Raw genomic sequence first — 25,451 nt, 5'->3', positions numbered from 1 at the left:
TATCGTGTCCTTCATATCCATAAACTCCTGCAATTACAATCGCAGGATAGTGTAAATGTAAATAATTATTCCGTTTTAAAAAGATTTAAACTAAACTTTTTTTGTACTCTATCAATACGTATGCATCGTTGTACCTAAAGATAGGCAAAAATAAAATATTCTGAATATTCTAATCTCAATAATCATTTATGACAAACGCGTAGAATATATATTTATCTTTATTACACCATCTTTAATTGCACCGACAAACATTATTGCTTAGTAATTAGCGGTTCAATGATTGACACATCGAGAGATATTCGAGGTACGAAACGAGGAAACGTTTGCGCGCTTATTTCGTTAAATATCTACATATTTATATACGTATATGTACTTTAATGCGCGTCGCCATCAAAATATCAGTACATCTCGCATCCAACATTTACAGAAGTTATCGACATTCTCTTTACCCATGGTTTTTGTAATACGAAGAAATATTTTTTGTTATTACACCGAGTGCAGGTACTGAAGGAAGGGTTTTAGGGCACTGAACACTTTAACGTTGGACCTGTAAGAGTACTCCCAGCTAGGGCTTGGACTTTTGCTAGAACTGCTCGTATCCGAATTATTTTCTTGTAAATATTTGTCGCATACCTCTTCATACATTTACTATAAACTCATAAAATGAGCGAATCCCAATTTTTCCAACACTTTTGTACATATATTATAAACTTATACAATGCATGAAATGGTTTTCAACGAATCGACTTGAGCTCAAATCTTTCTTTTTTGGTTTTATAGGTTTGTAATAAATGCATGAAAAAGTTGTAAAAGTTTGCGAATTCATACATTTTATAAGTTTGTAATAAGTTGTTGAAAACGTGCCAATCGAAAAATCGCTGTTCGAACAGTCCCAGCCCTGCTCTCAGCTCGCTTTCCACGACTTGGCGCAGTTTGTAATTGTACAATTATATGGAACGATGCTGCGAACAATGAACAGTGCAGTTTTGGAGCAGCTGCACCCGCGGTTAGACACATCAACGAGTAACATTTACGAACTTTCATCGTCGATTAAAAATAAATTACAGGGCAACGAAGAGAAGAACTTGGTACTTTGGTCCCTCCATAATCCATAAAGTCGATCAGCTGTATACTGTTACGGGTCCTGGATTCTTGTCTTTTTGGCACAATTACTAAGGAACACACACGATTGGATTTTAAACAACGATTAGTTCTTCGACTTCGCGCTGAAGCATCGCGCGGACAATTTGAGCTAGATCCTGCACGACGTGGACACGATTACAGAAGATTGTCGCGTGCAAAGAGGAGCGCACGATTCTTTCCACGGAGAAAAATGCAACGCATCGACCGGTTACACATTCAGGTGTCGTGTTCTTTGGAAATTTGCCTCTGCTCATTTTTTGTATCATTTACTATTCTTACAGGTTAGTCGAGGGTGGATCGTTTCGTCTCGACTGGAATTACATTTTTGGAAGTTGACAATTGCAGTGGGAGAAGAGAGAGTCCCGTAACTCGCAGTCCATCAGTCGCACGGTGATTTTAGAACATTTACATTACGATGTACTACAAGTACTTGCGCACATCATGATTCCAAAATCAGCAGGTGGCCGATTTTGATTGCGAGCCACTGTACTCGCCGGCAGGAAGTCGCATGCGTCTCCACGATTTATAGTTTCGCTCTACACGGCAGTTGATCAATCATCGCGCGACTCGTTTGCACGATGATCCGCCCCTTCCGGAGGATCCGTTTCCGGATTCGTAAGACCCAGAGAATTCGACGGCCCAGAGTCATCCCGAACAACGTTTGTACTTGTATCCGGTTGAGCGATCTCAATCACGGATTCGGAACGAGACTGGCGTCCGGAGGACGACGCATCATTCGCGCAGTTGGATATCCTGGCATTGGTCGGCGAGGACGACGGAGAGGAAGCCCTCCTGGTGGTTTTCAACTCCGATTCAGCGAGACCCGGTCTCCCATGGACGTCATCCTCTGCGCAGGCCTCCTTCGAGTCGTTATCGAGTCTCGGATCGTCGGGACAAGTGTCAGACTCCGTGGTGGTTGGCAAGGCTAACGACTCCGGTGATTTTTTCCTGCGTACACTATTCCCCAGTTCGCTTAATGGAATCCCAACTTCGCGAGTGGCCCACACGTCGCAGCTGGGGCTGCACGACGAGCCACGAGGGAGTTGAGCCACTTTCGTTTTTCTTGCATCCTCCATCGAGTGCCATCGATGGGACTGCGAGATCGACGATCCCGGGGCGATGGCATTCAGGCTGTTCGCTGGCACTATCCGATGGGGAAATCGCGGCGATCCTCGGATCTTTTCCCTCGAGGATGTTTGGCTGGTGCTGGCTTCTGCAAGAAACGCAACTCCTCGTGTGTATTGCTTCACTTTAATTCGAATTGTGAATTGTTTTAGGGAAGGTTCGTTATCCTTTCCTCTCGGTGCATAGTATAACGTGAAAAAGACTCGAGGTATGTACGCATCAATAAGAAAGGGTAATAAAATTGTTCTAAAAATTTCTATGTTTCAGATATTAAGAATTCTGTTTTAGCGCTTCTACCTTCCCTTCACACCCGATAGAATAATCATGGAAAATGATTAGTCCGCGTCTACTTACTGGGCGGTAGGCTGAAATTGACTCTCGGCTCGCTGCACTCTTTACGGCGCAGCCCCAGGCTTAATCTGCGATCTTCTTCGCTGGTAATACTAATTATTGGTCCTGAGCCGCACCGGGGATGAGGTGGACGAGTGCCTTGAGCGTTAACCTGACAGGTTGATGCGGCTTTCGTGCCCGGCACCAGACCAGCGATGTAGCCCATGTGAACCCGCAGTGCTGACGCTACTCCTGTGGGATTACATTGAAGCTAATCGCTCTCAAGTCACGCACTGTATAGGATCTCCTAATGGAAACTGGTTAACTTGATTTTAAACGACATAATGGGGCTAACTCTCTACAACCGTACGCGACTCTGGAGCAGCATACTCGTCATCTGCATTTCTGAAGGCTAATTAAATCTCACAAACGATCTTTCTGCCACTACTTTACAATTACTCGAATCTAGTGAGCGGTATTGACCATGACGTGTCGGAAAGTATTGTTTCATCGATCTTGCGGAGATTAATTGTATCCTCACCCGTGAACGACGCGGTCGAGGTTTTTCTGCTGTTAGGACGACTGCCGAACAGACCGAAGAGTCGCTGAAAAACGCCCAAACGGTTCGGTCCCTCCGTTTCCCTTCGTCGATGGAGCTTGTATATGTCCGCGAGACTCCTCCTGGGACCGTCCGGCTCCAGGTCTGGCTGGCTGCTAAACGCTACGGTACCTCGGCGCATTCCTAATTCGAAGAAGAGGCCAAGTCGAGTCGCGCGATCCTTTAGTTGCGTGGCGTTAACTGACATTCGCGCCGATACGGCGAATCGAAGCGTAACGCAGAAGCGAAAGCAGGTGCTACGTCAATTGCAGGTGAGGAAGGAGGAGCATTGCGCATCTTTCTCGTGGGAGCGTAACTTTCACGTATAATTCTATGCGAATGATTCGTATCGTGTGTTTTCGCGTGCTACACGGGCACGCGCGACTGGAAGACCAAGTGAAAACTCGCAATGGAAAGTATACGGGGCGTGCACCTGTGCAGGTGGTCATCCTCTTAGGGGATGTCTTCGACTTTGAGAGTCTTAGCAAGACGAAAATCAATTATCCTCTAAAATAATGCCTACCTGTGCGAGGTTGAAAGCAGAGACGGGGCAAAATGTGATTAGAGTAACGATGAAAAATATAAAACGAATTTAGATTTACTTCATACGACAGATAAACAATGAACTTGGTAATGCGCAATCAAAACTAAAATGAAAATTGTTCGCAGAACACGATCGCCATTGGACGTCGAATTGGTCCATCGATTCTATTTATGCCGACGGTCGTTGCATTCCGAACCGTCGAGGTGAAACGTGCAATTTGTCGTGCGAAGCTTAGGCGTGTGCGTGTATGCACTCCTGTCAGGGACTTGTCCGAACTTGTCAAGGGGCTCGGGGGACACGCGTGCAGTCTAGTGTCTCGAATGGCAATTAATATGTCAGGAATGCGCCAACTATGTTCGAAAGCTCTTGCAGGATAGTAATACGGTCCGACGTCACGGTGACAATCAGAGTGATTTCGCGTCAACCGTTTCATCTGGGATCTCAAGTAGCAGTCGATATACATATTTTCTACGTACGCGGACACCCGTTGTTTCGCGACAAAATGTTGCAAATCCAGATCAGAGGTTGCAAACGGGAGAACAAAGTTTGTGCAATTAAAATATATGGAATTCGAACGAAGAGGAAAATCTCAGTGGAGTTTAACATGTTTTTATTAGTTTCAAAATTTATTCGAATATCGTATAATTTTTGAAAAGTTGAGTATTAGTGCAAAAGCGTTGTTCCGCAGATTAGCTCGCATGCAATCTCCGTTCAAGAACAATGCGCGGCCCTTAAGCACAAAAATCACCAAGGAAAGATTCAAGTTGTCATAACGATTCCAAAAACTTTCGCGAAACGTTCGTTTCCTCCTATTCTAATGTACTCTATCGTTCTGAACAATCTCTTCAAGTACGGAGACAAGCGTGTAATCAGAATGGTTCAAGCTTCTATCGTGCGTGCAATAAACGGAATTCTGTCACCTTTCTCGAATACCTGAACAACCGAGGGATGACGGAGCGAGAAGAACATTGAATTATGTATCGTTCCTTCTTTCTCTCCTTGGTAGAAAGGTTCGTTCATCGTGCAAATTCACGCTACATACAGAGTATCCAGCGATCCGTGGTGCAATAACAACTTTTCGTGGCGCGAACAATTTTCTCGACAAAATTCTATTCCATGTTCTTCGTTTATTTTTGAACGAAGAAACAGCATTCTATTCCGTTGCACCACTCGTTGCGGGACACCCTACATAGGCCGTTTGTGACTGGATCGATTCGTAATTTCGAACCGTAATAAATGACGAAGGTATCGATGGGATCCAAGATAAACGGGACACCCAGTACACGAAGCGTTTCTGCTTTCACATTTATCGAGGGTATGTTTCTCTACAACGCTTCGCAAGTGCTACTCTCCGTCGACATACGATTCCCCGTGAAAACCGTTCCTTCTTTGTGTTGGAACTAGTTCTTTGCGACAAACATCCCGCTTACATTTCGCCATTCCATCTGACGATCCAACGCGAAACGTATACGTACGTCGTCTGTAGACGACCTACTTTTTCTTTATCGGTTTCAAAGTGGAATATCTTTCGCGATGTCACCGAACATCATCCAAGCAGAATTAATATTCGCGAGAACGTCGAGGAAAAGGGACGACAGATTGCTCGGGAAGCGATCACGGGGCCCACGATTCGCGTTTATTTATTTGCACAACGAATCTCCATGTATACGCGGGAGAAGGAAAGATCAGCCCTTGGGGGAAGGAGTTGCGACCCGTGTTGGGTCAGACGTCGAGTAAGGAAGATGAGTCTCTACTAGTTTCGAAGGTAAAAGAGGTTGCGGCGTTTCGTTCCAGAGTCTGTAAAGTAATTTCATCTAAGACAGAGTAGAAGAGTTAGTTAGCTTATCGATGGCTCCCCTAGTGGACCTACGACAAAGCATGATAATTGCTATTAAAGCCTATTGCTCCTAAAGCCAGCAAATTTCATTTTCCTCTGTCGATGAACAGCCGCGCAAATAAGTGAGACGATCTTTTCCACGTTTCCTTTTGGCACGGGGACTGGTCTTTCCTTTTCCTTGCGGTACGCGACGAAGAATCTCACTCACCAGATGGATCTGCGGATGGCCAGCTAGCCCTAGGGATGACTGGCGGGAGGACACTGAGCAATAACAAAGGCAGGCCACCCCCGATGCTAGGATTGCGTTGCGGAATCGATGCGCTCGACGAGGCGTGCGATGGTTCGACGGGCTCCTGTGCCAATTGTTTCTCCAATCTGGCCAATTCCAGCTCCAGCTGCGCCATTTCACGACGGTACACGCGATTCTGCACCTCCACGCGGTACTGGAGCTCGCTGCCGAGGCGTGAAATTTCATTTATTTTTGATTCACCTCGGTTTTATTTAATCGCGTTGCTCGTCATCGCGCGGAACGACTAATGTAACCCGAAACTAGACACGACCGACTAATTTTTGTTCGTGTATGTACACGGGTTTTATTTTTTCCAAATTTATATTCATTTCGAGTGTAACAGGGCACGCGAGGGTTACGCTAGAAACTTTGAACGACGAACGTAATACCGTCTCGTTTCCGAACTTTGCGTCGAATAAGCTTAGGGGGAAAATTAAATAAACTTTTCCGTAGTGGCTGGGGTTTTATAGGAAATTCAGCCAAAGTCGGAGGCGAGTGGAATGAAATATGATAAACGATATCTGAAACCTGGTTTAAAGCGAATCGATTCTCCGCAACGTCGGGGTAACGCGAAAGGATCGTTTACCGGAATCGGATGGAGTATATAACGTGTACGAAAGTAGGAGAACTATCGTAAATGAATTATTAACGAGTGAGATAAAATTAGAAAAAGCGTAGGATCGTAACGAAACTTCTACAAGGTAGAAGAACTATAAACTTCTACATGATACAATCTACACGTATATTCGCGCAGCAGACTCCACTTATCCACGATCACTCTACAACCCCGCCAGATAGAAAAAAACAAATTAGGTATCTAATATTCCTACGTTCTCCTTTATCGTCCCGAGGTCGATCCATTCGAGCGATTATCTCGTGAGCGAAAGAGCTTTATCGTCAATGTCGCCGACGCCATTGTGCTTACCCCTCTTCTTGTACCGCACGTATCCCGTTCTAACTTTTCCATTTGCTTTCCCGTTATCGGAAGAGCGAATCACGGGTGGAAACGGCGGGTACTTACGTTCTATCGTCGGTCACGAATCTCCTTGTATTGCATTCGATCTTCAAGCCAAGACTTTGCACCACCGGATCAGCCCTCTCTCCCGCTAATATGTTCGCCAGTTGCGGGAGAAAAAGCAACGCGAGCGTCGCGGTCGTCGATGCCAAGATGAGAGCTGTTATCGTCACGAAGGCCAGGGTCGCTCGATCCGACATCAAATTAGCCAACACCACCACGATGCCTGACGTGATCACCACGAAATAGACGCTCATCCCGATGTACTGCGAATCGTTCAACGCTGGTATTTTTACGTGCCTGGAATTATGCATGGCGCGCGGAGAAAAACAATTCGTAAGTAGAAGAAATCGTAAAACATTCGTGGACTTTATTTATAAACATATAAACGTAACCGATTACGAGTTTATTTGCGATTGAATGCTTCTTTTTCGCCTAACGCGAGCTCGATTCGAGAAGCTCCGCTGTGAAGAACGAGTCGTTACTTTTCGCAACGGTTAGTACCGATACCTTAACGACAGCAGGTAAAAAAGTAGGAAACGCCTTTTGCTAATGAACGCCCTAATGGCATCCCTCATTAAACTCCAACTCGGCTTCGACTCCGCCTCTCCAATTGAAACTATCCGCTTAGTCCCTTGAGCGCGTGCAACGAATTTTAGGAAGCCGCGTTCGTTAAAAAGTAATCGTTTAAGTAGTTTTACCTCGTTTCCCATGCCATGTAGACACCGACGATCAGCAGTAGGCCTTTGTACACGTAAAGGGCGCCCAGCCAACTGTTCGTGTGCTGAGAACGGCACACCTCCACCTGCGTCGATAATCAAAGGCGTATATTAATTGGCTACGGTACGTCATTATTAATTAATTATTAATGATATCATAACGAAGGCATCCGCCACGGTCGCCAGGGCAACCACAGTGACTGATCAGGACTTTGCCGAGGTCAGCACGTAGATAGGACAAAATTTACAGGAGTATGTTGATCTCCGATAGTTCGTTATTTAGAAGAGCAATGAACAAAAGTTTTATTTTGATTAATCTCTCTCTTTTTTTTTTGTTACAGTACCTGAGGTTGATAGGCGACACCCCTATCGTGGGGGCTAATCTCCAGGGTTAAGTTTCGCAGGTGACGTTGCATGGGGTCGAAAGTCACCCACAGTGTCACCACCAGACCGTCTATTAGTAGAAGGATGCAGATTAAGCTTATCAGTTGGGTGTCCTGAAGTAGCTGGAAGGAGCAGAAGGACACTTGCGCGTGAGTCGAGGACTCGTTGTATCGTGTGGGTCAATGATTAGGTGAAATGATTTTCACTTCGATATTCCAGACACGACTCTTCCGTGAGCAAGAATAATTGAGGCAAGTATATCGCGACATTTTCAGGCCAATCGGGCTATATATTATTCATCGAAGTTTTAAAGTTTGTTTTAGTCGCCAACCCGATAGACAGAAGTCTTAACAATAACGACCAGTTGGTGCCTGCGCTTAAACAAATAATATTCCTCTTCAAACCCATGCGCTCAGGGTAAATATTAACACGCCTCGAGGCGCACACGGCACTTAACAGGGAAAGAGGATTTTCCTCTACAAGATTCAGTTTCTCTAATTGGAGATTACAAAGGCGAGCTTATTGACCGGGAAGCGAAGTCATGAAATGATGCGATAGTTACGCTCGTATCGTACCTTGTTCTTGACGACGCCGCTCCTGCTTCTGGTGAAAATTCGGTGCACGCGATAGGTCTTGGTGAACATCGAACCGAAAGCCAAGGAAAAGCCAGCAGACAATAGGTACACTCTCGCCTAAAACGGTTCAAAGAACTTCTAACATCGCGTAAATGCCGCGACTTGATTTTAACTAGGCTTGGGAGTACCGCGCGCTCGCGAAAAGAATTGAGGCAAGTATATTGCGACCTTTTCAACGACCATTTAAAAAACAGTAGAGCAATGCGCAATTTGTTCGTTTTACAACGATGTCGAGGCACCTAGTACGCCCGCAAATATAGACGATGAAAACGTCTCTCGAATACACCGCTTGGAGCACTTGATGCAAAAGTTATTAAATTATTCGATGTGTCTCAGTCCCAGTTACCACCAGAGCGGTCTGGTCACGAAACCAACGCATGCCCGCGAGTTGAAAATTAATGCTCACCGTGCACACAGCAGGATAATAATCGTCGCTGTCCGGTAACGTGGCGTGATCCAGGCCCAGAAGGATGACCGCACCATAGACGAGACCGCAGCCGACAGCAGCCATATTATTCAGCCTAGGGCTCGAAAGTTTTATACTCCTGTCGCAGGAAACGAAACAACAGTTTTGTACAATCCGTCGACGGTGAACATTTTCGACGAAAAACAATGTTCGATGAAAGAACGTACAGCCAATGGTAAGGAAAGTCGTCGTCCCTTATGGTCGTGAGAGCAATACCGAAACGAAGATTAATGGTCGTTTCGAGTAACGACCAAGGCATTTCTCAGGATAATTACTAGAGGCTTGGTAGAACAGTTGAAGGGAGCTTTTAAGAGTATTCTTTTTTTCTCTCTTCTGATTTTCCAATAATTCTGATAATTGTTCCGAAGCAGACCAGCATCGTTATTCGATCAATTTTTCTTTCTCTATTGTCCCGATGACCACAACGGGTTACTTTGTTCTCTATCATTGACCGAGTCTTTACGGTATCGAGCAAAGCAATTACGATAAATTAATTGAAACGTTGCGGCTGAGAGAACTTACTTGTGCTTGCGAAAGTGCAGATTGAACGCCAGAAATGCGAGCGCCAGGGTGACACCCACGCTGGCGAGGCAAGTGACCGCGAGGAAAGCCGCAGGTGCTACAGTCACCACCCTTAACCTGTTGTAAAAATCGAAATATTGTGCTTCGTAAAAAGACAGTTTGTGCCTCTGTCACAGGAATTAACGACTGAAGAAAAATGAACGTCTAACGTAGAAAATTCGGATCAACAGATTATAATAGTCCAATTCCAATAAGAAATTCTGAACTGTCCTTGGAATAAGCAACGAAGCGAAGTGTTGCGGGTAGGTAGAGCTCATTGCCAGTTCCATCAAGCACGTGAAACCGTGTTTATCCCCAATTGTGTCATAAACTAGTACGGGTCAAAGGTGACCCAGTTTCAAAGGCAAACAGTTGAGTTACCTTCGCGGTAAATTTCAGCAGAAATACGAGCAACGAAATTTTCCCGAAACGAGACGAGTACGTGGCTCTGAATATATTCTTATAGCCAGTATCGGTTCGCGTACTCTACACGCCGCGTCGTAAAGACGCCATTTAATAAAGGGTCCCTCTGCAACCGTTTTACTCGAATTACAGAGGCGATGAAATTTTACGCGATCGTGCGAAAGCGATGTTAACACCCAGCGAATCCACGCTGGTTTCAACGTTTCCCGAACACGTCGTTCCATCGTTTACCTCGCGAATAATACGGTTATTAGCATACAGAGCCGATCACACGAGCCATAAATGATTACGCGGTTCGAACCTGCACACTCGATGGTATCCAGGTATTCGTGTTTGTCGGTGACAACGTTTCGCCACGCGTACGCTTGTAAACCATTTGTTTGTTTGTTTAATTGTTTAATCAAATTCGTAAGGGATGATTATCGATTGGTGGCGTTAAGGGCCATATTCGGCTGGCCACTCCGAGACTCGATTTTATCGATGAAAACTGTTTATTGTTCATATCGCTAAACATTTTTCTACGTTACAACGATGTGAACCGTGGTTGAAATTGCAGTATATGTAGGTACGTTTTTCATTCCACATCGTTGCTCTCCAGATACATAAATCGTTCATAAATTTGCAACAATTAACCGCGGTTGGATAGTATAATTTATTTATTGAATATACTTACTCATAAATCAGCAAAAATAATTTATACACCCGGGGATGAAAATATCGAGCGACCATACTGCTTGTCAGGCCATTATCGTCAAGTAACGAACAGAAATACCGTCGAGGGATTTTATTCATTTCACGGCTCTTTCCAATACCTAAAGGTTTCCTCATCCCCGATCCATCCCCCGAATTCGCGGTGATCGATCGAGAACAAAAACGCGAAAGCGACATAATCGGGCAAACCAGGCGCGATAATCGTGTTTCAGTGTTTCGATTGATCGATTGGGTAGCAGGGAATCGGTGGCTGTAACACGTACCGAGTAACTCTTCGAGCCGCGGGGGGATGTCCGTCGGGCCATCTTGTCGGTGCGCATTTTGGACAATTCATTATCAGCTTTCCATCTTCCGGGCTGAAAATCGCTATCCTGCTGGCGACGTGGCCTGTAATTGGAAAACTTTAAGACCTTTCTCGCCTCGGCACGAACGAGTCGCTACTTGATAACTTAAATAATCGGTAAAAGGCCGCCCATTCGGACGAGATTGGGCTCTCATCGCGATAGTTACGCTCGACGTTACGCTGTATCTCGATCTGGAAGAGATTTTAATCCTTTCCTCCTTTAGCCAGCCCGAGCGTTCGCCGTGTAATATTATTTTCGTGGAAACAAATTCGAACGTTCGGGACTTTAATCGCTGAGAGAGCAATCAACCGTAATTAAATCGTGCTTATCGCGACTCTGCCTCTCTCCTTGCCGACTAGAAGCCGAGAAATTGTGTGTCCAATAGCGTCTTACGATTTAAAATTCTACTTCGCTCGTTTTCTCTTTATACTAGACCCTCGAAATTCATTTTGTCTCGAGACCATGCGTTGATATAACCCGGTACCGATAGTGTCGCGGATTCGACGAAATGAATCGGAAGCTCGCGGGCAATAATAAGTTCCTGTCCCGTACGGCGAGCCCCCGATGAAAGAGCTGATCAGGCCGAGGCTTTAATTCCTCTCCTCGATTCGTCTCGTGTCTGCTGGAAAATCCGTTCTCCTATCAAATCCGTTTTTTCGTTCGTGCCTCAGCCATTTGCTCGACGTCGCCGATAAAGTCGAATATACACGGTCCTCGTAAATAGGGAACGAATCGAGGCCATAGAATTCCTGTTCGCGTTGAAACAAAGCGTGTTTAAGGGGTCACTCTGGTAATTTCAAATCGGTCTTTCCCTCTTGTCTTTCCCTCTTGAATTAAAAAATATTTGCCGGACTTCCCATCGGCGCGAATGGATCTTTCATTTTCTACGTTTCCACCCCGATTCTGAGACTCCCTCTCCAGGAATATGAGCCTTTGTTCGTTGCACGTCCCATACGGTGTACAATATCGCCTCAATATTGCTGGCTAATATTATCTGAATAATGCTCCACGATATTGTCTTAATACTGTCTCAATATTGTCTCAAAATCGCTGTGCAATATTGCCTCAATATTCCCGCGTAATATCGGAATCTTGTCGGCAACAACGATGCCACAATATTGAGAGCACAACTGCGATAATGAAATACTGATGCCAAATTGGCGCGATATCGCGGCAGTTTGTCTCTTATTTGCCATTCGAGATTTTTATTTAGACGCGTGTTTTCGGTCCACGACCGTTTTAAAGACTCGCGGTCAGTTCCAGATGAAAATAATCCGATTCTCGAAAGTGGTTCCGTCGATCTAAATTATATCCGCGTCGGTAGCACTATTCGTCAAGCTTGGAAACAGGAACAGGGGCTCGCTTAAAGATTCACGAGGACTGGGATACGTCGGTACTTTTCGCGAATGCAAACTTTGAAAAACGATCGGTCGACCTCCATTCTTGCTTTTAGCTGACGGAAATAGCCCTCGCGCGGGTACGCGACGGCCGAAGATAGAACGAAATGAATACGTATTATTATCGTCCGCCAGTCGTCATTACGTTGATGAGAAAAATCCCAATACCGTCTCGTCCGTGAATCGCGGAAGACGCGCTACAATAATGAAACTTCCTGAAACTGAGCGACGTGTCCTCTGGCTCGCGCCATGGAAAGAGTTATCTGACTTACCCTCGGTTTCGTTTCGAGCAATTCAATTATTTTCAGGTCGAAACGCGCACTGTCTCCTTCGCCCGTAAATAATTTTTAAAGGAAAGAACTGTTTCGGACGCCTGGAGAATCTATCGAACAATGTTCATGAAATTTTGGTGGAATGTTCACGGCGGCTAGGTTCGATATCGTCGTGGATTCCTTGGGAAACTCCGATCTTAATTTTCAAGACATTCAACCCCGCGCAGCTCCTTTCTCTTTTTTTTCTATTTTAACAAGCACTTTCGTAATTGCCCCGCGCTGCTCGGAGCGACGATTTAGGAGAATTGCACGGCAATTCAAATTTTGACACACTTTTTCGAGCACTTTATTACACTCCTCGACTCCACCCAAAACCACTCGCTTTATAGTTAATTAACCATCGGTATTTTAATTTCTGCCCCGAAACTTTTTCCTTCTTAATCAACGATGCTTGTTACGGTTCCCGACTCCACGAATAAAATCAACATTTCTGCGTGTCAGTTTCGATCGTGCCGACAGTGTGTAGTGTTGAATGAAAAGCGAACGTACCACTCTATATGTTAATAAACAGAGAGGAACCGTTGTTGGTTTTCGACCAGACAACAATCTAGTTGACAGAGCTTGCTCTCGCGACATAAAAGAAAGCAGACACGCTCTGACAAATTGTATTTCCCTCTCTGCAAACTTATTTCAACTATGTCACGTCTTGGCTCAAGTTTTACGCGTTACTCTGGTAACATCATTGTTTTGGAGTCATGTGCAGTCGACGAGATAATACGGTAGAAGCTTGTAAATATTTTTTGATTTTTGCAACTCCTCTTGCATGGAGTTTAATTTCGTGTATGTAGCAGGCATGATTGCGTCGAGTTTAAGCACAGGAATTATCGACGCCTGTGTTCGATTCACCCTCGAAAGCGGAAGCAGGGAATTTCCGTCAGATTTTTCCACTAAGTCAAGATAAAGCTTATCGGCGACCATTTTTGCCGCGGGTCCCTTTGCTCATTCTTCCATGTCACGTTGATAAATTGTCTTTTATCACGTAGAAGGATGAACCGTAGTTCCAAGCAACCACGTGTGACTTCCTTACAAGGAAGGATCCTTTATCCTCCTAAAAATCTAATACAATAGACACTAGAAACGATGAATGGGTTTTATTAATTTAATTTAATAAAGTTACAGTTCCTCCGATTCATGCTTTTTCTAAGAATTCAGCATATGTTTACAAGATTTGTTACTTAAATATACATAATGCACGTACAAAAATTCCCTTACATAGCGACACCCTCGATTACGCGACCAACCCTCTTCCCAATTATATCGGATAAGGGGCCACTGTGCCCTGATTTATTCATATTATCTTTTCGAAATATAAAAGGGACTTCGAGACATCGTTTTTTAATAAAACCGTGGCTACGCTGACAAGTGTATCTCGTTACAGAAAAAATAAAATCCCAAAGCCACTTCGGAAAATCCTTTACAAACGATCCATTTCTCCTTTTTATCTCGCGACATGATCTCCGAACGTTCGTCCCTGTCCATCGTTACGTATTTCTGCACGGCAAGAAACACTCGTTTGATCCCTGATCGATACAAACGGAAAAATTGCTCTTTGCACTCGACTTGTCACGCGAAAGGGAAAAGAAATGATCAGCGGCGCCAGGCTTTTTCCTCCTTTTTCCTGTCGCCGAGATTATGCTCGTGAAAGTTAAACCCGAGACCCGCGCACCCGTTGTGACTGTTATCCGCTACAGGATTTGATGGATTACAGCCGTAGGACCTCCACTGTCGGCTGACTAGATGGATGAAAGAGTGCCGTGGTGGTAAGCTGGAATAAATAAAAAAGGAAAAGGGGTAGAGGAAAAAGAGGAACGAAACAGAGAACAGAGGTAACGGGAACCGTGAGGTAAAGGAGCAAGCAGTTGATAGTATCCAATTTGTCCGTACCCGTCGAGGGTTCTTTGTGAGCGGTGTTACCTATCGCTGGCGGAAATTCGTGCCAGTTCGTTGACTTTATCTGAAATCGATGCTCGAAACGCGAGCCAGAAAAAGGAGCTGCTTCTTCGAGGCTCGTGCAAGGTTAACGAGCCGAACGACGAGCTGTTACGACCGCGAACCGATCGTTTAGCCATCGGAATTACGTGAAAACGCTGGAAGGAAGCTTGCTCGGACTTGCTGAGTCCCTGGAGAACGCACCCCCTGCGGATCTCATAGAGACGTTACACGCGAAGACAGGAATCTTTCGGAGCCTACTAGTCAGTCTAGTGTCCGTTACGTGATCACACAAAGCAACCAGAAATTTAACAAGAAGGGTGCGATTTAATGCAGAGGTGAATAAATCAAAGGATTTTCCGACATCCTGCAGATATTCGTTGAAAAAGACAGAGGTTTACTTAACTCTATCCTTGACTTATAAGATTCGCCGTATAACCGATAGCATTTGCATTCAAACGAAAACTTAAAGTACCCACTTTGGGAAAGTCTCCCTAACCCTCGTTCCTCGGCGCCCTCAGTTCTCCGTGCCAGTGCGATCTAAGACGAAGGATCTGGAAAGCGTTTTCAACTGAGACTCCTGAAGGATTGTTCGGATCTCTTCCCGGCCGATGTCTATTAAAAAAAGGAGTTGGAAAAGGAACATCCAGCCGGAGGGAGAGAGCCGGTGAAGAACGAGGAGAAAGAGCGGAGGAGGAGTAACGAGTCTCGGTCTCAATTTCACGGCACGGTTCGTGAAAGCGTGGCCACTTACTTTCCAGTACATTGATTTTCGATCATAGTAAAGAGACAACGATCCGTGAACGCGATCGCGAGCATCTCACGGCGACGGCCGATCGAGAACGTCCCATTGGGCGCGAATTAAAAGATTTCTGACGACGAGAGGCGGGATGATTTTGGACTCCGGAATACTGGGAGTGTCGTTGACATCGATGCATCGAGGTCGCGCTGCTGAAAAGAAGCTTGATTTCACAAAGAACCGTACACGTTCTGCTCGCGAGCGCACAGCGTTTCGAGGCCGCACAAATTATGCGCTAGCGTCGTTAGCCAGAGGAGTTTCAGCCAGCGGACTCTCGAGACGCGCCAGGACGGACTTTCCAATTTTACTAGAGCACAATTTGCCGGCGTAAAATTTAACGGACTGGAAAAAAGAATTATTTATTTGACGCCGATACCAGCGTATCCTGCTTCTCGACGGTCTGCGCGTACGACACTTACGACGTACTCTCTGAGACGCGCGGGTCGCGTTTCACTCGTTTCGGAGTATAATGGCGTGTTTAAATATTAAGTAAAAATAATTTTGAATAGTGAACTATCGAGAAATTTTGTCTTCTTCATTTATTTAATGTTAGGCCTCCGATAGATTACTCCATCCTTTTCATTAATTCAAAACTTTTAGAGTTTTCAATCCCTAATTATCCATACAGATTTTGAAGGAACGTTGTTCATCGGAATCTCTAACCTAACCTGTCGTAACCGCGGGGTACTGCTATATCCATTGCGGCTTACGCTCGGTGTAGCATGACACGAGGTTACTTCTTCGCCGGAATAACGATTAATACGGGCCAGGGCGTAATACATTCCGGATTCTCTTGTTTTCCATCTCCACTTTTTCGTCCGTTCACGGGCACGCTCCTTTCGCCGCCGATTCCGCAGGGTCTCCTCTCATTAATTATTCATCGACTTCTTACCGACATCCGGCCGGGTAGAACGGCAAACATCTTTGGTCGTGTTCGCACGAAGCTCACGCCGATCTCGTTTCATGCTTTGGGGTCGCAGACTTCGGGCGGCCTCGTAGTCCTCGCCACACACGAAAGCCGCACACTCGCGCGTCATCGAGAGTCCTTGTGGCTCTTTCGAGTCGAGTTCCCACGCTAGTGCCTTCCAAGTTCCCCGAAACCTTGAAAGCCGATACGCAATCGCGACGGTTAATTAATTTATCATCAAACTCGGTAATCCTCCATAACTCTCCGTCAGTTTGTGGTCGCCTAACTATATCTCAACGCGTGCCAAGTCTGATTTCTCGTTTTCATCGTTCTCTGTTGTCTGTTTATCGTAGCCATCGGGTGTGGGCGACTGTTAATTCTGTTTCACCCCCTTTGCGCTTCGGTAGCCTCTGAGTAGCACATCGGCAGTTACCAAAATTCAAGTAACAAACAAAACAAATCACCGTGCATCGGCTTCACTCGATACCTATTATTGGAAAAAAAAAGTGTTGCTCGCTTCGTTGGATCGGTGGTACAACACGCGGCTGGCGATTGTCGAGCGGAGATGAAACTATGCCGTTTATTCATAATAAAATTGCCGCGTGCGAGGCGAAAGCATTTTTCTAGCTCGATCGATCGGGCGCATCTGCTCGAACGTACCAATATTTTCTTTTCGCGATGGAAATTAATCGTAACGAGAGAGAAGGAGAGCTTGCAGGTGGATCGCATTCTGCGTCGCCATAACTCGTTTCGTATAACGTTGTTCGGCGATTGGTCTTCCGCCCCTGTTTCTTGTCGCAGCGTTAATTTCACTCTTGCCCTACGGTAAACGCATACCGAATTCATGGCAGGCTAAGTGCGGAGCTGGTGTAATTGTCTCGTGTTTGGACAATCTCGAGGCAGCGAATGGTCGAACCGCGCCGAGTCAGACCGAATTTCTAGCACGAATGTCGAGTTACCCTGACACCTGACAACGCTTCATTGGAAATTTGAGCAAAGTGGCTCGGAACAACCAAACTGCTTGCGCAAACCCCACGTCAATCGGAGAGACGTGGTCGCATAAATTCCGTGACATTTGGAGCGTATCGAATTTTCTTACTTTCGGCAATCGATACTTTTAGCCAATCGGAACATACGACGCCAATCATTTAAAATAAATTAGCGCTTCTTCCCGAGACTCCAAAGCTTTCGTAAATATTCTCGATTAGAATACAATTATTTATCGAAAAGCCATTTGAACCTGTAAAATAACGGCAAGCTTCTCGCAGTTTCTCGTTTGCTAGAAGTTGCTCGATCACTTTCACCGTTTTTTCCACTCTGGCGCCGCTTTTCTTGTGGGAGCTTCTGTTCACGTTACAAAAAACAAGAAAAAAATATAAAAAAAAAAAACACTAAACTAGGGCGTCGATGCAGAGGTACAAGTAGCGCAGTCAATGAGCCCTCGGTCTGTTTGCGCGGCACTTTGCGCCACGGCTTGCCATTTCGTTTGAAATTTTGTTCCATGGCTGGCGGAAAGTGTATCCTCTCCTGAAAAAGATAGAGGCGCGCGGCACGCTTTTAAATTAACTTTATGACCCTTTCGACCTTTACGTTCCTTCGGACAACGGCAAGAAATTAGAGCCTCGCGTTCAAGGGTTTAACGACCCGTGAATTCTTCTTGAATCGAACCCATCGCGTTTTCACATATCGTCAGCGCTCTTCGCTAAACGATTACGCTCCACTGATAGCGTCAACGACTAATAATTTCGGTCAGCAAATTTCTTCTCTTCTAATTTATTTCGATACATTTTTACTTAAAAAGAGCACGATTTGGGCTTTTCTATTTCATTTCTATTTTCTACTCAGCAAAATCCCACTTTCCCTCCCACTCATTACTCCAAATTCGTATTTGAATTAGAATTCCCTGCGTCTTTGTGGCTGCATTAAACGTTCCAGTGCTATTTACCAGTGTTCATCGCGGAGAACGCTTGCAAGGTATAGCACCGCGTGAAATCATATCGTTGGCCTGGCATTCGACAATGGGAATCCCGTAAATGGGCTCATCCACTCGTTTACACGTGTCAGTTAGCCGGGATTCGAGTGCATGCAGTATTCTGAATCGTTGGAGGCGCGCAATTGTCAGCGCTTTGCAGTCGACGATTTGCTCTTTCATGCGTGGGCTTCTTACGCGCGTACCATTGTGCGTTCCGCGATCGAATCGGTGCTTATGCACGCTCGCTTACTTTTCGTGAATTGGTTGCCACGTTGAACGTTTACTCACCATGCATTTGGTAGAACGCCGTGATACCCACTCGATCGGCGCCGTCGAATAACACCGGCCCCTGGAATTAACCAATCGATTAATCCAAACACCTCTTCTACCCCTATTTCTCTGATTTGGGGTTGTTTAATAAGATACACATTGACGACGGTGCAAAATTTTAGACAAGTATCTCGAACAATCTTCCATAAATGCTTTTCATGCAAGGCTAGAGTATTATCCGTAAAACCTTCTCGCGAGAGAACTGTTGTTTCGCGGATAATGAATTTCGTCTTCGCAAACTGCATACCCTTCGTCGTCTATGTGCATTTTGTTGCACGTGAATCCAATTTAGGAAGCACAAGACCAAGCATTATTGCTTTCGTAAATGATTGACGAGGTGCCCTGATAGCGGCAGTAGAGAGGCTGCTCGGCGATTCTTTGTTTTATCCGCGTACACGCTTAACTCGCGAGTGCAAGGGAATTTTACGTGTACCCTAACTTTAAAAGATGGGGTAGGAGACCCTTCGAGATGAGTTAGTGCCTCGTTAAAAAAATTTCGACTAAAGTATATCAAAACTTTTATCTCATTTTTAATTCTATGTACTATTTCAATATTTAAATTACCTCAAAGAAACTTTATTTTAACATCAGATTACTTTAACCGTGTTTACATTACACATTTATTCTCCAGTTTAATTTCAGTAATTCGCTCAACAAAATGCTTCTCGTGTTTCCTTTGCTGCTCTCTGTCTCCGTGCTAGTAATTGTCTGTTTTACTAACCGAAACTCCAACGAAACGCAGGAGCTTGAGCTGTTCTAATAATTGCGTTGCGATGTCCTTCCTGGCGTGCGTGTAGTGTGCCACGCTCGTGTTCTCCTGGTTCAGGATGATCTCGGTCCTCTCGAGGGCCAGAGCCATCGCCCAGACAGCGTCGTATGTTTGCGCGGCGTATTTCGAATAGGTCACACCTCGTTTCGCCAATTCCGTCTTGAATTTGCTGCTAGTCTGCGTGGGAGAATTGTTTTTCCGTATATTGCATGGAAAAATGGGCCGCGAATCGTCAATGACTAAAATAAACAAAATTATTTTCCGCGTCAGAGGAAAGGGTGAACAATAGAGCTCGAGCGTAATCCATTGAAAACATCCGAGAGACTTCCTAGCCATGTTCTGCATCGATAAAGACTTCACGGCGAAGATTAAATAAAAAGAGAACTTGCTAGCTTGGTATTCCTTCCGTTGCAACAAAGTTGAAGCAAAGTTTCTTCTTCGTTAGCTCATTTCCTGGAGCGAGGATAAATCTTTTTCGCAGGGACAGCAGTTCGACTACCGCGAGCGAGAATATGAGTACTACCGTGCAGCAGAAATTATTGTGTATTTCGCAGTCTTCGTAAATTCATAATGCGATTAGTTAATTTGTAACGAGTTCGATTCTAGCCTCGCGAACGAATTTACTTTTTTCGCATTTCATTCCGAAAACATTCAGCGATACGATATTTTTGGAGAATTAACTATTTTCCCGTGAAAAATAAACGAAACGAACGAAACCGTAAACAACATCAATATATATTTTCGTAATCGACACAGAGAGAGTGTTCCGATACAGTGCATTAACACGCGCGGGTACTTCGTTTGTATAAATAATTAAAAAAAAAAAAAAAAAAGGAATTAAATAAAACGAGCGAAATACGCGATATTTCCTGTCTCGCCCTAATGCATAGCATTTTTTCCGAGAAATTCGAGCCCCGCGCGCTTCGATTGTGCAGTCCCCTCCAACGAGAAACATTTTATTTTATCCGAGCTGGTTGCAGCGTGTTTTTGATGGGACAGTAGTTATTAACAAATTAAACGGTTCGAATCGACCCAACAAAGAGCACGGAGATCCGTACACGGTGCGTTCAACAAATTGGAAATTATGCGTGTGTATATCACTTTCAATAGAACATGGCGAACGGACTGCGAATGCGATATTGTGTGTTAAACGCGCGTGAAAGTTCGTTTGGCATTATCGGACGTGGCTGATCGGCGATTTCGCTGGAAATTCCGTTTCACTGATTTATCGCGTTTCCAGTCAAGGGATCTCGCCACCTTTGTGGCGATAAAAAGGCCAAACAAGTTTTTTTCCATCGCGTGACTCGTGCTTCTAGTCGGGGCATTCACCACAAATAATCATTTCACGGAAATCTAAATACGTATTATTTTGTTTATCATCATAAAACATTTTCTCTGAGAGCTTATTGTATGTTTTTTGTATTCACAGCGAACAATTCGTTTCGTTAGGACGTATAGTACCGTTGGAAAACTTCGCAAAGACACACCCTCGATTTTGTCGCTGCCAGGCGTAGACTCATCGAATCTATTATTCTACTCGCGTGCTATGCAAACAGCTCGCGTGGAATCGGTGTTTTGACGGGACATACGAGTTCCTCCGTTCTGGAACTCGCGAAACGGCGACTTAGAACCTTGTCTCCGAAGTAACGTGAAAAATTCGAGTCGGTCTATGCGTCGTCTTGCGGAGTATGCAAATAAGTCGACCGACACGCGTTGACTGACGCGCATCGCTTCTCTTTATTTCCGACACCCCGAAAGCTTGCGGGATCTCGAATTTCTATTTTTCCGCGAACTCGTGTAAATATTCAGCGCGTTCGAGCAAGCGTAGAATTATTCATGACGTCGCTTAGAAACATTGAAACGCAAAACATAAAGAATGATACGTACTTTATTCGACCTACTCGCGAACGATTCTTTGATGTTCGGTCGGAACGGACAAGGAGAAAACGAGGACGTGAAAACATGCGATGCATTTTTTTCAATTCCGATAAAACGATGGTGGTTATTTCAAAATTAAAATACACCGTCGCGCTACGTTTCACGGCCGTGAATCCTACCCTAAATCCCGTGACGAGAATGGACGAGGAAACTCGACCAATTTCGAGGGACGTTCCGCTCGAATTTCACCGGGACTCGAGTTCTTCCCCTGCGAAACGTAATTAGCGACACGTGAGTTCGTCATTAGCTCGATTCCTCGTGCATGGTAACGTTCGATAAGAGGAAACTCCTATTATCACGCTCTCGTTTTGCTGGTCTCCTTGGTGCGTTTAACGGACGCGACAAAAGGGAAAACGACACGCGTTACAAAAGGGATAAAAAAGAGTGTCTAAACGTGAGAACCTAACACAGTAAATATTTAGTAAAATTCGAGCTCGATGAAGTGCTCGCAAAGTATAACGTTGAATATCAACTCTCAGTCTTTAGTATTTGAAAGATTTTTACCTCGGTATTATATAGTATATAATGACAAATAAATAAGCAATGAATAAATCGTGTCACGAACTGAATAACTTAAAAAATAGACGAAGGAAATTAGAAGGAGATAGCGTTTGACCTCGCGGCGTGATGAAGATTTGATCAGAAAAAGATTCGACGTTGGCGAAGTGACTTACCAGGCCTGACGAACTAATCTCGTTCTCCAAGGCGGAGCTATAACTCTGGACGATGATCAAGCCATCCAAAGTTTGCGACAGCTGGGAGCGCGTGCATTCCTTGGGTTCCGTGTGCCACCAATTGCCCGTCATTCCCGACAGGTCGATCATGTCACCTGGTAAGATCCATGCATAGTCGGCCCCGTACATGCCCAGCTTCCACGCCTAATTGCGGGCAGAAAGCGGGACGAACCGTTAAAACGAGCGTTTAAAGGGCGACTCGAGATATTTACTGCCAATGGCCGTCTGCTTCTACGGCTTTGGCCAAGCTCAGGGAAAATAGATAAGGCCGAGCTTTAGAATTGGCTCCCGCTGGAAGCTTCGCGCTTTACGTTCCCTCGAATATATGGGTTAGTCGGATAAGTCTTTTATCTCTTCAAGAGAGTGGGCGAGTTCATTACAGGCCTGCTATTTTTGTATTTCTATAAAACCTCTCTCTGCCTTTCTTCCAACGCGCTGAGTGGGAAATTAACGCCGTCATCTCCCACATTCCCTACGCGTCGCGACGTGTCCGGTTATGCGGATCGATCAGATGCATTTGCCAACCAAGAAAGTTAACGAGATCCAGTTTCTTTCTTTATTCTTATTTTCTATTATATTTCCATGTGCGCACGTTTACAAAGAAACGGCTTTTCTTAAAGTCCTGGAGTGGACGTCCCCTTTAATGAGGTCGCACATGTCACGTCAATGCTACTGTGAAAAAGTTTCCAGGTATGGAATGCTGGCCCAGAACATCGAAGCGATGCGTTGTCATACCAGGAATATTTACGACGATCTCGTCCGAAGGATGGACGCTCGTCGTAATGAGAAATGACGATGCCAGGCGAATCTCTCTCTCTCTATCCTCGATCCTTCGCGATGTCTTTATGAAATATGCAGGCTGGGTGAGTCCGTGGGTGGTATAATCGGTATAGGGCATAGTCCATCGTGCAAGAATGAATGGAAAATGTTGAGTAACATTTGTCGGTGCAAGCCTTACGTTTCCAGAAATACGATTTCTTAAGGACATTAAATACTCTGGCGATTTGGCTATCGCGTCTGACCATTACTGTCTGTTTTCACTTTGACCGACGAACGTTAGAGATATTATTCGCTTTAAAATAATGACGCGGACTCGTACGTGTTTATTCTGATCTGGTCGGTCTCGTCTGACCATTACTTTCCACTTCTACTTCGTTCGATGCTTGGAGATGGTCTACTTAAAATTAATACTATATTCTCGCGTATGTGTTGACTGTCGAAAATAGTCCCAACTAGCAGACTATGAACAATTGTAGACCTCAAAGTTAGAATGCCTATCACCATCAGTGTTTTCAAGCCCCAACGCAAGTAGAAGTGCCAAGCATTGGTCAGACATACCTGTTAAGACGATCTGACGGTGCACTCATTCATTTCAATGATATCTTTATATCTGTATATACATTTACACACTAACGAGCAACCATACAAAACGTTTGCCAGCGATTTTCTGAATGAAAGTTACGACCCGTTGGAGCAGCAAGGGACACGGGGACATTTTTTGCTCGAGCTTAGCAACTTTCACTGGCGAAGTTGGCGGAACTCGACGCGCTGGATATCCTCCAGCAACACCCTCCGAAAGTTTCGTGATTCCTTGGGAAACTGGTCGTCGACCGAGAGTATCGGGAAATCGCCGCTGTCGTGGTTACATCTCATTGTCTTCCGGCGCTTCGCTTACAAGCGAAGTTAAAAAACTGGGTCGTCGGGTTGAATAGCGCGCACGTGTCGCTCCATGGAAACCGAGGCTGCCCGTTCCGCGAATCCACGTCTGTTGTCGCACTGGAAGCGAAAATTTGCTACCTTTACATCTCTTAGTCCTGGTACGACGTTCCAGCGATCTGGCACATTTTTGCAACGCGAGTAAGAAATGAAATGTTTATTTTTACTCCGTTCTCTGTCTGTTGTTCTCTTTCAATTTTCTCTTCCGTGGTTTTGGTACATTTTAAGAGGTATCTCCGACGAAATCACCTGTACTGGCCTGCGAGCATCGCCTTTTACTATCAGAGAAGTGTAAAAGAAGTGTCGTTTCCTGCGCCGAACATGCGCGTTCCTGTAAATTATGCCCTCACGTACTTCCAGGACGGAACAGCCGACGCAATAAAAGTGGTAATAAAGAAGTATATAGAGCGACGTGTGTCGCGGATGCGCCGTAAGTAACGTTGTAGATTATTTACAGTCGAGACCACAGGAGGTAAAGATCTCTCGTTTACTTCCGGTTGCGGGAAGTACTCAGCGGTCCCCTACTTTTTTACACGCTTTCATCTGCGATTAGCGTTGAGGCATGACAAGGATGTCTCCATAGTGCCTTGCTTCACAAAAGGTACGCATTTGTTTAGTTTTAGTCGTAGATCGCTAAATTTTTGGGCTCGTCGATGATACCGCCCGACGCGACGCCACCAGCAACGTTTTGTGTATTTTCGGCTGATTTACGACGGGTATTCCCCGTTTCTTGTTTGACTGCACGCATTTGGCGAAGAAAGAGGAAAAACCTTCCTGGCTGGAATATTCAGCCGGAATAAACGGCCGATCTCAACCAGCGAATATTAAACATCGGAAGAGTAACGAGCCGCGCAATCGTTTGAATGGGAAAATATATGGATACCGTCGATCCAACGCGGTGCGTCTGTGTTCGGCGTTATTGCCTCTGGTTACTTTACGGCGGATCGTAATGCAGCAAACCGCGAGTCACGGAAACGGAACTCGGTGAAAAATCGTCCATCCATTAAACCGCAGCCAGGATAAACGCAGCAGTAATCGTAACATCCAGAGAAACGTAAGTCTATCCGCGAGAACAATTTCATTTCGAAACAGCTAAAACACGAACGTAACAAAAAGTTCTCCTCTGTTTTTGACGAGGCCCTTCTGGAATAGTTTAGAAACCACTGCTCCGTGTTACCAGGCCACTCGAGGAAGTTTTGCGACTTTTTTTTAAATAAGGTTCTGACAAACCTGGCGGAAAGTTTGAAAAAATATATATGTAGAGGCGAGCGCAGGGTGGAAAATTTACATTTTTCTGCCACGGCCACGGTGCTTTTTCCGTGCTTCGACTTAACGTTCGAACTAACCAGGACGCGGAAGTTCTCTCGTCGCGGTATGACGGAAAGCTGTGGATAAATTTCTGTGGAAAATGTTGAGATAGAGATTTTTCGGGGCGGCAATCAGGGAACGAGGTTGGCTGATTTGCGTGGAACGTTGCACGCAGGAACTTTCGGGCGACAAAAAA

The 25,451-nt window shown here is 45.1% G+C and overlaps 1 protein-coding gene across 1 annotated transcript in view; it reads right to left on the bottom strand.

Moving 5' to 3' along the window:
- Positions 1-39: 39 nt before the first annotated feature.
- Positions 40-25,451, bottom strand: part of LOC128876138 (uncharacterized) — a 47,104-nt gene continuing 21,692 nt past the window's right edge. The window contains exons 6-19 of the mRNA XM_054122259.1: positions 22,172-22,375; positions 19,512-19,736; positions 18,749-18,809; positions 11,044-11,167; positions 9,608-9,724; positions 9,026-9,164; positions 8,560-8,676; positions 7,945-8,106; positions 7,583-7,686; positions 6,888-7,181; positions 5,786-6,030; positions 3,140-3,340; positions 2,623-2,850; positions 40-2,356 (exon numbers count right to left, since the gene is read on the bottom strand). Coding sequence (XP_053978234.1) covers positions 1,695-2,356; positions 2,623-2,850; positions 3,140-3,340; positions 5,786-6,030; positions 6,888-7,181; positions 7,583-7,686; positions 7,945-8,106; positions 8,560-8,676; positions 9,026-9,164; positions 9,608-9,724; positions 11,044-11,167; positions 18,749-18,809; positions 19,512-19,736; positions 22,172-22,375 — 2,883 coding nt within the window. The 3' untranslated portion in view covers positions 40-1,694. The remainder of the gene's footprint in view (positions 2,357-2,622; positions 2,851-3,139; positions 3,341-5,785; positions 6,031-6,887; positions 7,182-7,582; positions 7,687-7,944; positions 8,107-8,559; positions 8,677-9,025; positions 9,165-9,607; positions 9,725-11,043; positions 11,168-18,748; positions 18,810-19,511; positions 19,737-22,171; positions 22,376-25,451) is intronic.

Source organism: Hylaeus volcanicus, chromosome 5 (assembly GCF_026283585.1).
Source record: "Hylaeus volcanicus isolate JK05 chromosome 5, UHH_iyHylVolc1.0_haploid, whole genome shotgun sequence".
In the NCBI taxonomy this organism is placed as follows: Eukaryota; Metazoa; Arthropoda; class Insecta; order Hymenoptera; family Colletidae; genus Hylaeus; species Hylaeus volcanicus.
The sequence above is the reverse complement of the archived record's forward strand: the minus strand, read 5'-3'. Positions and strand labels throughout refer to the sequence as shown.